This window comes from Culex quinquefasciatus, chromosome 1, assembly GCF_015732765.1.
Source record: "Culex quinquefasciatus strain JHB chromosome 1, VPISU_Cqui_1.0_pri_paternal, whole genome shotgun sequence".
In the NCBI taxonomy this organism is placed as follows: domain Eukaryota; kingdom Metazoa; phylum Arthropoda; class Insecta; order Diptera; family Culicidae; genus Culex; species Culex quinquefasciatus.
Window position 1 is genome coordinate 54,037,785 of NC_051861.1, and position 17,669 is coordinate 54,055,453.

The 17,669-nt window shown below is 42.2% G+C and overlaps 1 protein-coding gene and 1 long non-coding RNA gene across 3 annotated transcripts in view; both read right to left on the minus strand.

Moving 5' to 3' along the window:
- Nucleotides 1-1,161: 1,161 nt before the first annotated feature.
- LOC6034771 (hematopoietically-expressed homeobox protein hhex) overlaps nucleotides 1,162-17,669 on the minus strand; it is a 32,871-nt gene continuing 16,363 nt past the window's right edge. Inside the window, exons 2-3 of the mRNA XM_038249157.1 lie at nucleotides 1,593-1,792; nucleotides 1,162-1,529 (exon numbers count right to left, since the gene is read on the minus strand). Coding sequence (XP_038105085.1) covers nucleotides 1,215-1,529; nucleotides 1,593-1,792 — 515 coding nt within the window. The 3' untranslated portion in view covers nucleotides 1,162-1,214. The remainder of the gene's footprint in view (nucleotides 1,530-1,592; nucleotides 1,793-17,669) is intronic.
- On the minus strand, nucleotides 9,910-15,434 carry LOC119765388. 2 transcript variants are annotated; one of them, XR_005276690.1, is made up of 4 exons: nucleotides 15,308-15,434; nucleotides 15,105-15,167; nucleotides 13,020-13,737; nucleotides 9,910-9,983 (listed from the first exon to the last, which is right to left on the minus strand). It is a non-coding gene; the product is annotated as an uncharacterized LOC119765388 (long non-coding RNA). The 2 variants fall into 2 exon arrangements; XR_005276689.1 differs by lacking the exon at nucleotides 9,910-9,983 and having other exon boundaries at nucleotides 10,668-13,737.

The following is a 17,669-nucleotide window of genomic DNA, read 5'->3' on the forward strand; positions in this document are numbered from 1 at the left end:
CGGTACATCATTTGTGGATAAACATTTTTGAAATCTATACTTATTTTGTTTTTTTTTTAAATTTTTCACCTGGGAGGAAAAAGCCACGTGGCCATATAGGGGGTTGGCGTGAAACCACGAAAACCATGAGGGGAGAGGGAGGGAGTCAAACATTCTCCAAAAAAAGGCCACGTGGTTTATGCACGACCCCCGACCCCAAATCGGATAATATTTTACGGTGATACAACTGATTCAATTTAAATTTCCATCTGAAATAGCTTGGTGATGCAAGTGTTGAATTAATTATATTAATAATGTAAGCGTGTGACGTGACACGAACTTGAAACTTGAAGATCAAAAAACATTAATTTGCCAAATTTATGCCCGTCCAAAATGTATGTATGTATGTATGTATGATCTCCATACCCGCAGGCAACTTGGTCCTGGAATCGAATGTGAGCGCTAGGTGAACAATTCGATCATCTTTTACAAGTTTATGCCCGTCCAAAATGTGCGCAATTTCGGAAACACTTTTAAGATTGTATAATTAAGGTCACACCTGAACAAGCCTAATTACCGATTGTAATCTATCGACAAACGAACGAAGCTGCATGGGCGCGCTGATTTTGCGCGTGATTGCTGACTTCCTTTTTCTTTCCACCAACCTTCCGATAAATACTAATTTCGGATGATGGAAGGCCGCTTATTTTGACGCAATCGAAAAAAAAATAGCATCGATACACCCTAAATAGCCCCCCTCCCCCACTCGTTCAACGTTGTAACGGAAAAAGGGTTGGGAAAGTAACCCGCGGGGTGTATCAATATTGGATGATCAATTAAGAATGGGTGGAATGTCATGTAGCTCCACGCGATATCTGCAGCAGGTTTCAAAACTTATCAAGCGCAGAATGAATGACTATTTAATAGGGTAAATTTTGCGTTATCACTATGACAAAATAATGAATAAACGTTGTTCGGTGGAAAAAATATGAGCAATTGGACGTGATTAATATACCTTGATGATGTTTGAAGCAAAGTGGCGTATGTGCGTTCCGTATTGCGGCGGGCTGGCTTATCAACTGATTTTATTTACATCGTTGACCAAAGGTCGCTTAGCGAATTGGTTAGACTGGTCGGTGCCGTGCATTGCAGGTGGTTTGGTTGGGCAACAACTCGTGAACGTTATTGTGTCTGTGTCAGGCGAAATAATTTATTGATTACAGATAAAACTTAAATTAAATTACATTGATTGGGGACGCTCCCCCATCTTCATAACTGCTGTCTTCTTCGTCTTCACTTGAGCCCTCAAAATTGTCCGAGCTCTTGCAGTCGTACGCATCCATGGCGTGACTGGTGTTATTCGAGGTTGTGTGATAATCATTCGAGTATTTCTTCACCGCGTCAACGGATGCTGATGATGAGGCACCAGCCAGATTTGCATGTTTTACGCTATCGGTGCCCAGGTGATCAACGGGTGAATCCGACGAAGAATGGGTCCCATTGTTGGCCCGACGCCATTTTGCGCGCCTGTTCTGGAACCACGTTTTGACCTGCAAAAGACACACGCCAAGTTAGCATTCTGCTGCACCACACCGAGTGTTTTTACTACGAACCTGTCGATCACTGAGCTTCAGCTGGACAGCCAAATGGCGTCGATCCTCTGGGGATAGGTACTTGTGGTTGGAGAACCTCCGTTCGAGACTTTGCGTCTGCTGGGGTGTGAAGCGAACCTGGCCGCCCTTACGCTTGGAACCGCACGGTGGGAGGAGATAGCTGTAGTGTGGCGCGTAGAACGGGAAAAGTCGAGGAGATGCTGTAAGTGGATGACATTTGTTTATTTAATGTTACAATAAGCTTCAAAATTGATTGTTTTTCAAATTATCATTGATATATTTATATTATGTTGTGATGTTTGGATATACCCCAAATAAAATATTTAAAAATGGTACGATTTTCGCTCAAACCACATTTGAAAAAATCATATCTTTGGAACGGCAGACCATTCTTAGCTCACTACGTTTCAAAAGACAGATTTAAAAAATACAAAGACACTTTAAAAACATAGCTGAATTCATTTATAGATCAATTTTAATTTTTTGTTTGCTGATTTGAAGGTATTGGGACCAAAGAGCTCAATGCTCAAAATATGTTTCTATGATTTTTATGAATGGTGAATATTCATAAACAATAGTTTGTGATATGATTTCTAGAAAACAAAAATCAGAATTCGGTAAATTGATTGAACATACTATTTTTCGATTGAACATAAAGCACCATGCGTCTCCAACAATCTTTCGTATTTTTTGCTCTCGTGAATCAAACTTACTTTTTGCCCAGGTATTTAAAAAACGTGGGTTTTATAGAAAACCTAGATGTATGTATCAAAAGTTCAGAAACTGTATGCCCTTTCCGATGCCACATAGGTTGACGTGTGAATTGTGGACCGGGTTGGACGCCGGCGGATTTTCCGACGACGTAATTCCGGGTTGGTACGAAATTCCAACGAAAAATCTATTCTATCGATACAAAGACCCCCAAAACGGGGTTGTACCCACTCCAGAATGTTTATTTAGCAATTTTATGGTAATATATTGACATTTAGTTAAATTGAAAGTTTGCAAAATTAAGTTTAGATAAGTTTTATATAGAATTTCCAGAGTTATATAAACTATTATCCTAAGTAATTAGTGAACTTTATATTCAATCCAAATTATTTTTTTTAATCGGTCAAGGAAGCCTATTTGGAGTTGGGCGACTGGATTTATGGTGATTTGTCAACAAATAACTTTATTTATGTCAATTTTTCGAAAGGTGTACAAACTATTTTTGCACCTTTTTTTTATTTTTGTAATAGTATTTGTTATATAACTTTTTATAGAAAAGATCTTTTCATGAGCTTTTTGCAGCAAAATGTTCGGCATGAGTTTCTGAACAAAACGTAGTACTAGGTTTCTGTCAAACATTAAATTGTTACATGTTTCATCACAAACTGTGCATAGTGCCCATGGGGTGTAAATACTTTTTTTTTACATACTGTACCAAAAAGGATTACAACTACGTTCGGGATTTCCTGAACAACACAAAGATTGAATACTACAGCCATGACGATCCAGGTAAACGCCCCATGAAACAGGTCCTCCGTGGCCTGTACGTGTGCTGAAAGAAGAGCTCAAAACTCTTAAGTTGAACGTGATCGAAGTCTTCAAGATGACGTATTCAAGATCAAGTATCGTGATCAACTGTACCTGGTTCATCTCGAGAGAGAGGATCGACAACGCCGTCTGAGCTGAAAGCAGTTCGGGCAATTTTCAACATCATCGTGACTTGGGAACGTTATCGTCCAGTGCACCGGGACGTGACGCAATGTTCGAATTGCTTGCAGTTTGGACATGGTGGAAGGAACTGTTTCATCAAGAGTCGTTGTGCAACCTACGGAGGTGAGCACAAAACTCAAGCTTGCGAAACAATCAACGAGAACATCGATGCTAAATGCTTCAATTGCGGCGGCAACCATTCTACCAAGAATCGAAGCTGCCCAAAACGAGCTGAGTTTGTAAAAATTCGGCAGCAAGCGACGACGAAGCACCAACCAAATCGTCGCAAAACACCTCCAGCATTCACGGACGTGGATTTTCCTGCTTTGGCGTCACCTGGAGTGGGATCTGTTCGAGTGGTTCCAATGCTGCAGCCATTGCCGTTGAATCAGGGGAAAAGAGTTGCAGAGAATACAACACCTCCTGGCTTCAGTCAGCAACCGAGGGTAAACCAACCAGCATCAACGGATGAGGGCAGTAGTGACCTGTTTTCACCACAAGAAATTCTGAACATTTTCATCGAGATGACAACAACACTGCGTGTGTGCAAAACTCGCCAGGAACAAGTAAAAACCCTTGGAGGATTTATCTTGAAATACAATTAGTAGTTTACTCGTTCTAGAGATTTTGAAGATTTCAATGAATTTACATTTTTTAGTTTTAAGTTAGGATTAGTTGTTAAAGTGATTTTTTTTTCTCTTGTACCCAAATGTATTCGATTCAATGCAAAAATGTAAAACAATTTGAAGTAAATAAATGAATGTGAACAGTTAATAATAAAACGAAAAATACAACAAAGATGAAGAGCATTTAGCCATACCACTTAGACCCCTACCTTTTGGTTCTGCGGGCCAGATCTGATTTTTCTGTAGGACAACAGTTGAAAAAGAAGACAATATTTTTTCATAATATAATTTTGAAAAGATAAACTAGTATTGCAAATAGGATTCTTGGTTTTAGGAAAGAAAAACAAAAATAACTGAGCAGTTCTCTAGGATTTCGGTCATTCGATTTTTTTTGTATTTTTTAATCCGACTGAAACTTTTTTGGTGCCTTCGGTATGCCCAAAGAAGCCATTTTGCATCATTAGTTTGTCCATATAATTTTCCATACAAATTTGGCAGCTGTCCATACAAAAATGATGTATGAAAATTCAAAAATCTGTATCTTTTGAAGGAATTTTTGATCGATTTGGTGTCTTCGGCAAAGTTGTAGGTATAGATAAGGACTACACTGAAAAAAATAATACACGGTAAAAAATTTGGTGATTTTTTATTTAACTTTATCACTAAAACTTGATTTACAAAAAACACTATTTTTAATTTTTTATTTTTTGATATGTTTTAGGGGACATAAAATGCCAACTTTTCAGAAATTTCAGGTTGTGCAAAAATCATTGACCGAGTTATGAATTTTTAATCAATACTGATTTTTCAAAAATCGAAATTTTGGTCGTAAAATTTTTCAACTTCATTTTCGATGTAAAATCAAATTTGCAATCAAAAGTACTTTAGTGAAATTTTGATAAAGTGCACCGTTTTCAAGTTATAGCCATATTTAAGTGACTTTTTTGAAAATAGTCGCAGTTTTTCATTTTTAAAATTAGTGCACATGTTTGCCCAGTTTTGAAAAAATATTTGAAAAGCTGAGAAAATTCTCTATATTTTGCTTATTCGGACTTTGTTGATACGACCTTTAGTTGCTGAGATATTGCAATGTAAAGGTTTAAAAACAGGAAAATTGATGTTTTATGAGTTTCACCCAAACAACCCACCATTTTTTATCGTCAATATCTTAGCAACTAATGGTCCGATTTTCAATGTTAATATATGAAACATTTGTGAAATTTTCCGATCTTTTCGAAAAAATATTTTCGGATTTTCAAATCAAGACTAACATTTCAAAAAGGCCAAACATTCAATATTACGCCCTTTAAAATGTTAGTCTTGATTTGAAAAGAAAATATTCGAAAAAATGTTTCATATATTAACAGACCATTGTGCTTAGTAGATGACGATAAAAATGGTGTTGTTTGGGTGAAACAGAAAACATCAATTTTCCTGTTTTTAAACCTTTGCATTGCAATATCTCAGCAACTAAAGGTCGTATCAACAAAGTCCGAATAAGCAAAATATAGAGAATTTTCAAAAATATTTTTCAAAACTGGGCAAACATGTACAAAAATGAAAAACTGCGACTAAAAATCACTTAAATATGGATTTAACTTGAAAACGGTGCACAAAAATTACTAAAGTACGATTGCAAATTTGATTTTACATCGAAAAATGAAGTTGAAAACCGACAAAATTTCGATTTTTAAAATCAGTATTGATTAAAAATTCATAACTCGGTCAATGATTTTACAACCTGGAACTGGCATTTTATCCCCTAAAACATAAAAATAAAAATAGTGTTTTTTGTAAATCAAGTTTTAGTGATAAAGTTAAATAAAAAATCACCAATTTTTCCGTGTATTATTTTTTTCAGTGTAGTCCGTATCCATACCTACAACTTTGCCGAAGACACAAATCGATCAAAAATTCCTTCAAAACAGAAATTTTCATACATCGTACAGACTAAATTGTGGGCATACCGAACACCAAAAAAGTTTCAGTCGGATTAAAAAATACAAAAATTAAAATTGAAGAAAAAAGACCGATTTCGTAGAGAATTGCTCAACTGTAAAAAATGTGTTTTATTATCATTGACTATAAAAATATATCAAAAATTCATTGGTCTTTGCAATTTTTTTAAAAGCCTAATTTCTTCAACACAACAATATATTTCATAAACCAATGAGGTATGATAAAATTTATTAAAATTAAATGTGGATTCGAATCTCCTTACAAAGAAAAACACACTTTTTACGTTGTTGGTCAATTTTTTTACAAAATATTTCAAAATGGTTTTAAAAATATTCAAAATTTTAAGAATGTTGAAAAGTGTATATTGAAAAGTTTAAAATTCGTTATTTTTCAAATTTCAGTAAACTATTGAAATTTAAGAAAAAAAAGTTTCGTTCCCTGATTTTTTGCATTCTTTGATTGTTTGCAGTGATCTTTCTTTTCAGTATGAATAATTTGCTTTTTAAAAGTTGTTCTTAAAAATTTCAATATTTTTTGCTTACTCGTTTATTAAAAAAAAATTTGAATTTTGTTCTTCACTGAAAGAATTTTAAAGTTAGTACCTTTTTATACATTATTTTGTAACCACATCATTGTGAGTCCCTGTATGTATGTTTGCTAAGATATGTTGGGTCAGCTAGGACACGCACCAAATTAGGGAAACTTTGCTTTTTGATTGTCGCCACCTATGGGAGGATAGCAGAAACCCAATTTTGCACCGTTTTGTTCGAAATAAATGATTTTTAAACAAATTGTGTTCGGTTTGCAATTAAAGCCATTTGGGAAGCATCTCCTGTGTAAATTTTTGAAGCTCAATTTGTCCTTGAAAATTAACAAGAAAGAGAGCAAAATGAAAAAGTCTTTTGTAGTAAAATTTGGGAGAAAACTAAGATTGCCGGTTCGTACAAGCGATGAAGACTGACTCTCGTTCACTTTGGCAGAACTCGTGACACAGTCCGGATCGTTTTGGAAGTATTTTTACGACCGTGATAATTAGCGTCCTCTGATCGTCGTCAATTGCGATCAGGTGAAATCGTGGTAGTGATAATTTTTGAAAAGTTAACAACACTAAGTGCGTCTGTGCAAGGTAGTTTTGGTGATATTTTTTGGAATTTGTTTTGATTTGGTGAAATTAAATTTTGCAGTCGAGGTGTGAAGAATTTTGGAGGCAGATCTGCGATCGTGCCTAGTGGCAGGAGTAATTTTGCAGGTGTGAGGCCGCCGCAATCAGAACGAGCGAGAAAGGTAAGAATTAGTTTGGACGCTTTAAATTTGGAGTTCGCTAATTAGTTCGATTGGTTTGTGCACGTTGATTTAGGAACCCATCAACGTGGGTGGCTTATCTGGAGCTGGAAAGCTCAAACGTGGTCGTCTGGGAGCGCAATCCTGGATCGGAAGCAGTTTTTTGGTTTTTTGGTGTGTCGGAATTTGGGGACAGCCCGTCGCTTTTCGCTGTTGGCACAGCTCTATTGCCACCCCCAGCGGCAACCGGAAAAACGTCACACCGGTAACGCCTTAGTCGGTCTAGGACGCCATCTCGTAGCACTTTAGCGAGAGCCCGTTGGGATCGAACGCTAGAGGTCAGTGTGGGATCGGATAACGCTACACGTCCGTAACCCCTCTGCCACGTGTTTGCTTTCGGGGTGGGTTAGCTTCGGCTCAATACTCCCACGACTTCCGGAAACGCACGCTTGAGTTGGTAGCAGGTCCTTGTTGGATCAATGACGCCCCTCAGCATACACTGACCCACCAACACATGTGCATTTGACCGATTTAAGCCCCGACAACTAGCACCATCTATCGGCAGGACGCCAAAGCCGCAACAACAACACGCGCCGTACGCCTGAGCCGGTAACGCCTCGCCTCGCCTCACACGCTTCAAGAATCGGCCCGCCTTCGCCGATCGGTCCAGCCGACATCGGACCGGAATTGTCGACACATCGTGGGAGCACCGCACAAATCGCAAGTAACGAACTCCGTAGGGACGTTTAGGAACCGGATAGGGAAATAGGGACGTTTAGCGGTCAGAAGGAGTAGGGAAAAAGGATTAGGATCACACCTGGACTGAGTTGAATTGTCCACGCAAAAGATGGAGGTTTTTTAGCTTGGCTTTTCCTCCCAATAAAAAAGTATAATCAAAACTACAAAAGTTTCTGGCCTCAGTTTTTTTTTCTTTTAATCTGAGAGATAAAATATAATCTTTATTCTTTTCTTTTAATACAAATAATACAAATTTAGTCGGTCCTTAGTGAACTTGGGTCGAAGTCAGTTCGTAAACGAAGTCACATATCGCAATAGTTTCAGCTAAATCAATAAATACACACAAATATTGGCTCAAATCTTGGTTTTCTTTCACAATTTTCAATAGTACAAAATCTTAGTTTTCGGTCTTTAGTTTTGGGTTAGTTTGATGAACATTTTGGTTGGTGCCACTCCGTTTTAGCCTGCCCGAAGAGAGTTTCTAGCCGGACCTCCAACTGCGACAACAGCCTTCCGTTTGGAAGTGGCGCTTAAGCTGTTGAACGTTTCGTGTGCAACGCAGAATCGTTACATTTGGCGCCCAACGTGGGGCCGTGAAAACGGATTTTCGTGAGAATTTTTCACTTTCAGTGATAGTTTTCATCGTTTGGTTTAAAGTTATTTTGCAAATTAGTTTCAGTAGTGTTAATCACTAAACTGGTTGAGATTTTGGATTGTTGGGTTAGCATATTTAGTTGGTATTTTTAGTTAAGTTTTGGGACTTTGGTTTTTGGACTTTTTGGGTTAGTTTGGGTAAGATTCGGAGATTGCGAGTCTAAACTGGTTTAGTGAACTTCCATCCACAACATCACATTTATTTTTTTTTTCTTTTTATATTCATTTGCCAACTGTTTGGGTTAGTTAAATTGGTCGAAATAGTTGTTTTCTTTATTACATTCCAATCTTTTTGTTTATTATTACACTTAAACTGTCATTGCTTGAAGTTACCGATTATTTTCTTTTGATTACTGACTTATTACGCAATTCAAAATGGAACAATGGTACCATGCCAACGCGAACGATCTGTACGAAGAGGAAATCACGTACGAGCTCGCGATTCGTCAACTGCCGGTGGAAGGTTCTTTGAGCACTCGTATGAGGAATCTACGCCAAGCTTTGCGCGAACCGGAAACGGCGAAAGTGCAAATGGTGATCGGTTATTCCTTCGCAGATGATTATCCAACAATCACGTACAGCCTCAAGGAACTCGTGCATCGCCTGGAGAACAATCAGCAAAGAGGATGCTGGTCCAGATTGGTGCACTACCACAAACGTGTCCGACGGTATGTCTGTGCCGATCGAACCCAATTGCAGAAGCAGGAGGAGCTGCTGAATCTCATCAACGACCTTTCGCTCAAGTACTACCATCAGGACATGAATCAGATGATTCCCCATACTCCGCTGTTCCTCGTCGTGAAATCGCCGACCGGAAAGTTACCGATTCGAACGCAAACAGAAACTCCTGCCGTTACGTCACCGAGTGCTAGCGTTACTACGTCAGCCAATCCGGAACAGGAAATTCGAAGCACGTCTACCGTCGCCGGTCAGGTGATTAGTAGCTTGGAAGATGGTGCTTATGGAGGCGCATCCGTTGTTTCGTCAGCTGGATCGGTCACGTCCGCCGGAGAGTTGTCTTCGCAGATGTCGTCCCTACGCGTTTCCAATGTCAGTACAACCGCCTACCCGATGGTCACGGCAACTGTTACTTCCGTTCAGACTGGTGCCATCCCGAAGCGTCCCGTTTTGGCCGATGCCTACGAACAGCTGAGAGTCTTTTTGCAAAAGCCTTTGTCGACATCGCCAGTGTTGGATTCCGGTGATCTGTCGGCGATGCTGCGCACGCCCGAGTTCCATCGTGCATTCCGCAGAGCGATTCAGTCGGAGATGTCCGCCGCGGAGAGTTGCTTCCGATTCCCGGCGCCGACAACGATGATTACCGCCATGAACACGTCAACCCCAACCGTTTCGTCTACGACCACGCGTCCGACTCCGATTTTGCAGGTAACTCCGCCCACATCCGCTGAGAATCCAGTTGGAAATAAAGGACCTAGGAGAGAATTGGACATGAGTCAGTACGTTCATATCAGGGACATCGAAGGATACATTAAAGCATGTGTTAATTCGATCGTGCATCAAGGACCACGATGCCCAGACCCCATGAACAAACGATTCACAACTTGGTGGACCAGATTACCAATGTAGGTGTCCACGACTCAGAGGTAACGAACATATCTCGTGGAGTTGGAAGTATACCGCATTCCGTGGCCGGTCAGTTCGATTCAAATCCGACGTTGCAACATACGGTTCCGACTACTGTTGTCCCTCAAGGCCTTATGGGGAGCGTAGAGAGCTTGTTTGGAGGTTTAACCACTGCAGTTTCACAAGCGCCGTTGTTTGGGATTCCTGATACCCCTGAGTTCAACCCTGGTGTAAGTGGTATTGATCGTGGAGGTCAGCAACCACAACCGCAACCCGATCAATTCTTTGACGACGTTCCAAATTCGTCAAACCCGCAGTTAGGTCAAAACCAGTTCGCTCGATCAACCGGTTTGCCGCCGCAGTCTTCTGCTGGTCAACATCCGTATGTCCGCCCGCGTCTGCCGCATCAGACCTGTAACATCATCGAGAAATGGCCGAAGTTTTCCGGCGACACGAGTCCGATGCCTGTTGATGACTTTTGCGACAAATCGCACAACATAGTCGATCGTATCAGATCTCCGCCGCTGAACTACGAGTTCACGCTCATCTCTTGTTCAAAGATGATGCTTACGTTTGGTTCTGTGCGTACGATGAGCAGTTGGACACGTGGGAGAAGTTGGTGATCTACCTCAGGATGCGTTACGACAACCCGAACCGTGATCGTTTCATCAAAGACCAGATGAAAGCCCGGAAGCAGCGACCTAACGAGAAATTCAGCGCGTACTTAACCGACATCGAAGCGCTGTCGCAACGTTTGGTGAATAAGATGACCGTTCAGGAGAAGTTCAATCTAATTGTTGAGAACATGAAGATGTCCTACCAGCGTCGTTTGGCTTTACACATGGGATCAATCACCTCAATTGGCCATCTCGCTCTTCTTTGCTACAAGTTTGACTCGCTGGAAACCAATTTGTACAATGCTAAGGCAGCTGGAGTAAACCAGATTGAGCTGGAGGATGAGTTTGGTGAAGAAGCTGAGGAATCGGACGAATCCCAAGTTTTTGCTGTCCAGGTTAGGAAAACAACAGCCGCCGCACGTCCGCCGAATGAAGCTGTTGCAGTATCGAGACCTCGAGCGGAGGAACTGTGTTGGAACTGCCGCCAGCTCGGACACATGTGGAGAGATTGTGTGCAGCGGAAGAGACTGTTCTGTCACATCTGCGGTCACGAGAACACGATTGCGTCCGTGTGCCCGAACCAACACAACCTTCGCGCGCCAAAAAACGATTAGAGATGGAGATCGAAGGGAACAGATCTTCTGCTGAACCCATCTCTAACGTTCCCACTATCAACTTCCGCTATTTCAATCAGAACTACAACATCAACACCACTTTCCGACGATGCCCTCATTTGACAGTTAACATTCTTGGCGAAACAGTTGAAGGATTAGCAGATACCGGTGCAGGCGTATCTATCATTAGTTCGCTGGAACTGATTGGAAAGATTGGCCTCAAGATCCAGAAGTGTAACATCAAAATCAAGACTGCGGACAGTACCGAATACACATGTGCCGGTTACGTAAACATTCCGTATACGTACGAATCGAAAACATGTGTAATTCCGACCATAGTCGTCCCGGAAGTTACGAAAGATCTAATCCTTGGAGTAGACTTTCTGGAAGCTTTCAATTTCCGGCTAATGGTCGCGCCAGAGCTGTTGGAGCCCAGGAATGAGACTGAAGTTGAGGAAGATTCTGCTGCTGTACGATCTGTCGATTTGGTGTTCGCCGAGGACTTCTTCGCGGAAGAAGACTGCACGGTTTGTTTCCAGATCGTCCCGATGGAAGGAGATTCGCTGATCGATCCGCCGGAAGAAGATGAGAGCCTCGAAATGCCGACGATTGAGATTCCGGAAAGCCATCTACAACAACCGTCCGATATCGAAACCGAACATTCGCTCTCGTTTCCGCAACGTCAACAGTTATTCGAAGCAGTCCGCCAACTTCCGGCTACAGCCGAAGGAAAATTAGGTCGAACGAGTGTTCTGCAGCATGCTATCGATCTGCTACCTGGAACGCTGCCTCGCCGGTTGCCCAGTTACCGTTGGTCTCCCGTAGTCGAGAGAGTGATCGATGAAGAAGTAGACCGGATGTTGCGTTTAGGAGTGATCGAGGAAAGTGCTGGTCCTGTTGAGTTTTTGAACCCGTTGTTGCCCATCAAGAAGCCGAATGGGAAATGGAGAATCTGCTTGGATTCGCGTCGTTTGAACTCGTGCACGAAACGAGATGACTTCCCGTTCCCAAACATGCTCGGAATTCTGCAGAGAATCCAGAGATCGCGATACTTTTCGGTTATAGATCTGTCGGAGTCCTATTATCAGGTCAGCTTGGAGGAGTCTGCGAAGGATAAGACCGCTTTCCGGACTAATAAAGGGTTGTTTCGGTTTGTGGTAATGCCTTTCGGACTTACGAACGCGCCAGCGACAATGGCCCGGCTCATGAGTAAGGTTTTGGGACACGATCTCGAGCCGTTTGTTTACGTGTACCTGGATGACATCATCATCACGTCCGAATCGTTTGAGCATCATTGTGAGCTGATCAGCACCGTTGCGTCTCGTCTCAGCACCGCTGGACTCACGATCAACGTCCAGAAGTCGAAGTTCTGTCAGCGTCAGATTCGTTATTTGGGGTACGTTCTTTCGGAAAATGGTTTGTCCATGGATGTGACGAAAATCCAGCCAATTCTTGACTACGCTCCGCCTCAGTCCGTCAAGGACATTCGCCGTTTATTGGGATTGGCAGGGTTCTACCAAAAATTCATACAAAACTATTCCGAAATAACAACACCGATAACAAATCTCCTCAAGAAAGACCGGAAGAAGTTCAGTTGGACCCCGGAAGCTGACGAGGCGTTTAGGAAGTTGAAGAATGCGTTGGTGTCCGCACCTGTTCTAGCGAATCCCAACTTCGCGTTGCCTTTCGTGATCGAGACAGACAGCTCGGATTTAGCGATTGGTGCTGTGTTGGTCCAGATTCAGGATGGAGTACGTCGGACGATTGCCTACTTTTCGAAGAAGCTTTCCAGCACCCAGCGGAAGTACAGCGCCACGGAGAGAGAATGTTTGGCCGTCCTGCTGGCAATCGAGAACTTCAAGCACTTCGTCGAAGGTAGTCAGTTCGTCGTCCAGACAGATGCGATGAGTCTGACCTTCTTGCGAACAATGAGCATCGAGTCCAAGTCCCCGCGGATCGCTCGTTGGGCCTTGAAGCTATCCAAGTACGACATCACGCTCCAGTACAAGAAGGGAACCGAAAATGTACCTGCTGATGCCCTGTCGCGAAGTCTCACCGCCGTTGATGTCTGTTTGCCGGATCCGTACGTAGATGGGTTGAAGACGCAGATCGAGAAGTGTCCAGATAAGTACAAGGACTTCAAAGTCGTTGATGGTCAAGTCTTCAAGTTCATCTCTGGTTCGTCGCTTGCCGAAGATAGTGCGTTTCGGTGGAAACAGGTCGTTCCGATGTGTGAACGTCAGCCGTTGATTCGTCAGATCCACGAAGAAGCTCATCTCGGGTACTGGAAGACGTTGTGTAAGGTTCGAGAGCGCTTCTATTGGCCGCGACTCGCCACCGATGTCAAGAGATTCTGCTTCGCGTGTCAGATCTGCAAGGAGTCAAAAATACCGAATATTAACGTCAGACCGACCTGCGGAAAGCCTAAATTATGTTCGCGCCCTTGGGAGATGATTTCGTTGGACTTTCTCGGACCATATCCGCGGTCAAAGAAGGGAAACGTGTGGATTTTGGTGGTGAGCGACTTCCATTCTAAGTTCGTCATGTGCCAGTGCATGAGGAATGCCACTGCCCCCGCAGTTTGCCAGTTCTTGGAAACACTGATTTTCACGCTTTTTGGTGCGCCGTCCGTTTGTATTTCAGATAATGCGAAGGTGTTCAAGTCGGATTTGTTCCGGAAGCTGTTGGAGAAGTACGGTGTGCAACACTGGAACTTGGCCGTGTATCACCCAAGTCCGAATCCCTCGGAACGCGTCAATCGAGTCATCGTGACCGCCATCCGGTGTGCCCTGAACGACAAGAAGAACCATCGTGACTGGGACGAGTCCGTTCACACGATTGCCATGGCGATACGAACGAGCGTTCACGACAGCATAGGATTTTCACCGTATTTTGTCAATTTCGGACGAAATATGATCAGCAACGGAAGAGAGTACGATCACCTGCGTCACCTGAGCAGCGAGGAGGAAGAAGACCCGCTGAAGCGAAGCGCAGAGATGGAGAAGTTGTTCGAAGTGGTTAGGCAGAACTTGGCGAAAGCGTATCAACGCTACTCGCAGCCGTACAACTTGCGCGCGAACAAGCGTCATCAGTTCGAGGTGGGACAGGATGTGTACAAGAAGAATGTCCACCTGTCGGACAAGTCAAAGGACTTTGTTGGCAAGTTCGCGAATAAGTTCACGAAGGCTCGAGTGAAGGAGAAATTAGGTTCGAACACGTACGTGTTGGAAGACATGAATGGTCGGAGGATTCCGGGAACATTCCACGGTTCCTTCCTTAAGAATGCGTAAGTCAGTTGGGAAAAATCGGATTAGAAGACAAAAAGCTATGACTGCACTTTTTACCGGAAGTGCACACACAAAGATTAAGCCTAATAAAACACATCATTGGTGATACGGTTCAGCACGATTTGAGATGTCCACGAGTTTCCTCAGTCGTTTAGGTTAAGTTACGCAACACGGGTTAGTTGCTAGGATTAAGCAAGCTATGACTATGTTGACGTGGGTCGCATAAACACAATTGAAGATATTATGAAATCTTCAGCCAGAAAAATACTCTTTTGAGGTGTTCCCACACACAAATCAGGCACAATTTCGTTGCCTTTAGAAAGTAAAGCTATGAATGAGTCTCGATAAGCTCAAACTAGAACGTAAACAAATCAAAACACTCTTTTCTGAGGAACTTTCTTGCGTGAAATGGGCCGTGGTCGAGATGCAATCAAATTTCACTTTAGCTTACCATTTCCTACGCCCAAAGTAACCAATTTGTTTTAATTTGTAGTAAATTTAGTTGTCCTTGTACCTAGAATGATAGAATATGTTATGAATGAGATGAAAGTTTGGTTGGGTTTAGTTAGCAGGGAATGTTTCGCTTTGTAAACAAACATTCACCTTCAAATTTTGGCCTTTTTGCAACGTTTTTCACTTTAGTTTGATACTTACTCAGTAAATCTGCACTTTAGTTTCAGTTCTTAGTTAAATTTAGATTCAATAGCCCGGTTTAAATTGTAAAATTTCAGTAAACTTTTGGAATTCGCTTCAGAAAGTAAATTTTGGGAAGCACATTTTGTTTTGGTTTGACAGTTTGACATTTCTCTGCTGCTTTGAGTGTTTGCGTTGAATGTCAGTTGGATTGGCGTTATGATTTTATGTTTTGGTAACGCTATGTTGTACAGTGGGAGTGCAGATAAGTTTAGTGGTCAAAATGTTGGAATGGTAAAGAAAAGTTGGAAAGTTTGATAAGTTTAGTTGGATATCAGGTCTGTCTGAGTAGTTTGGGTTGGATTGGAATGTTTTGTATTTTCTAAATCGTTTGCATTAGTGTAAGTTGGAGTAGTTGTCCAGACATTTCTGGAAGTTTTCGGAATTAGTTTAAGTCGATAATATTTTCCAAACATTTTTGGAGTAATTTGGTAACATTGGTTTAGTTATAAGGAATATTGGTTTTCCAAATATTTTTGGAGTAAAATTGGCAACTTTGGTTGAAATTTAGTGTAAGGTTAGTTAGTTGGCAAATGATTTAGGAAAATAATAAACATAGGTTGAGATGGTTCGGAATTTGAGAAGGGGAAGTAGAAGATGTTGGATGGAATGGGTTCACGTAAGAGGATGGCAACATAGTTTGTCTATTTGGGAAAGTAAGTTTGTTGGACTATTAGTCAGTTGGAATCTGATTTTTAGTTAAGAAATATGTTTTGAGTTTATGTTGGATTTTGAGTTTGAACTTTAGTTTGAACTTAAAATTTTGTAAGTTTCAACTTACAAAATTTTTAATATTAGTGTGGACGAATGTAACCACATCATTGTGAGTCCCTGTATGTATGTTTGCTAAGATATGTTGGGTCAGCTAGGACACGCACCAAATTAGGGAAACTTTGCTTTTTGATTGTCGCCACCTATGGGAGGATAGCAGAAACCCAATTTTGCACCGTTTTGTTCGAAATAAATGATTTTTAAACAAATTGTGTTCGGTTTGCAATTAAAGCCATTTGGGAAGCATCTCCTGTGTAAATTTTTGAAGCTCAATTTGTCCTTGAAAATTAACAAGAAAGAGAGCAAAATGAAAAAGTCTTTTGTAGTAAAATTTGGGAGAAAACTAAGATTGCCGGTTCGTACAAGCGATGAAGACTGACTCTCGTTCACTTTGGCAGAACTCGTGACACAGTCCGGATCGTTTTGGAAGTATTTTTACGACCGTGATAATTAGCGTCCTCTGATCGTCGTCAATTGCGATCAGGTGAAATCGTGGTAGTGATAATTTTTGAAAAGTTAACAACACTAAGTGCGTCTGTGCAAGGTAGTTTTGGTGATATTTTTTTTGGAATTTGTTTTTGATTTGGTGAAATTAAATTTTGCAGTCGAGGTGTGAAGAATTTTGGAGGCAGATCTGCGATCGTGCCTAGTGGCAGGAGTAATTTTGCAGGTGTGAGGCCGCCGCAATCAGAACGAGCGAGAAAGGTAAGAATTAGTTTGGACGCTTTAAATTTGGAGTTCGCTAATTAGTTCGATTGGTTTGTGCACGTTGATTTAGGAACCCATCAACGTGGGTGGCTTATCTGGAGCTGGAAAGCTCAAACGTGGTCGTCTGGGAGCGCAATCCTGGATCGGAAGCAGTTTTTGGTTTTGGTGTGTCGGAATTTGGGGACAGCCCGTCGCTTTTCGCTGTTGGCACAGCTCTATTGCCACCCCAGCGGCAACCGGAAAACGTCACACCGGTAACGCCTTAGTCGGTCTAGGACGCCATCTCGTAGCACTTTAGCGAGAGCCCGTTGGGATCGAACGCTAGAGGTCAGTGTGGGATCGGATAACGCTACACGTCCGTAACCCCTCTGCCACGTGTTTGCTTTCGGGGTGGGTTAGCTTCGGCTCAATACTCCCACGACTTCCGGAAACGCACGCTTGAGTTGGTAGCAGGTCCTTGTTGGATCAATGACGCCCCTCAGCATACACTGACCCACCAACACATGTGCATTTGACCGATTTAAGCCCCGACAACTAGCACCATCTATCGGCAGGACGCCAAAGCCGCAACAACAACACGCGCCGTACGCCTGAGCCGGTAACGCCTCGCCTCGCCTCACACGCTTCAAGAATCGGCCCGCCTTCGCCGATCGGTCCAGCCGACATCGGACCGGAATTGTCGACACATCGTGGGAGCACCGCACAAATCGCAAGTAACGAACTCCGTAGGGACGTTTAGGAACCGGATAGGGAAATAGGGACGTTTAGCGGTCAGAAGGAGTAGGGAAAAAGGATTAGGATCACACCTGGACTGAGTTGAATTGTCCACGCAAAAGATGGAGGT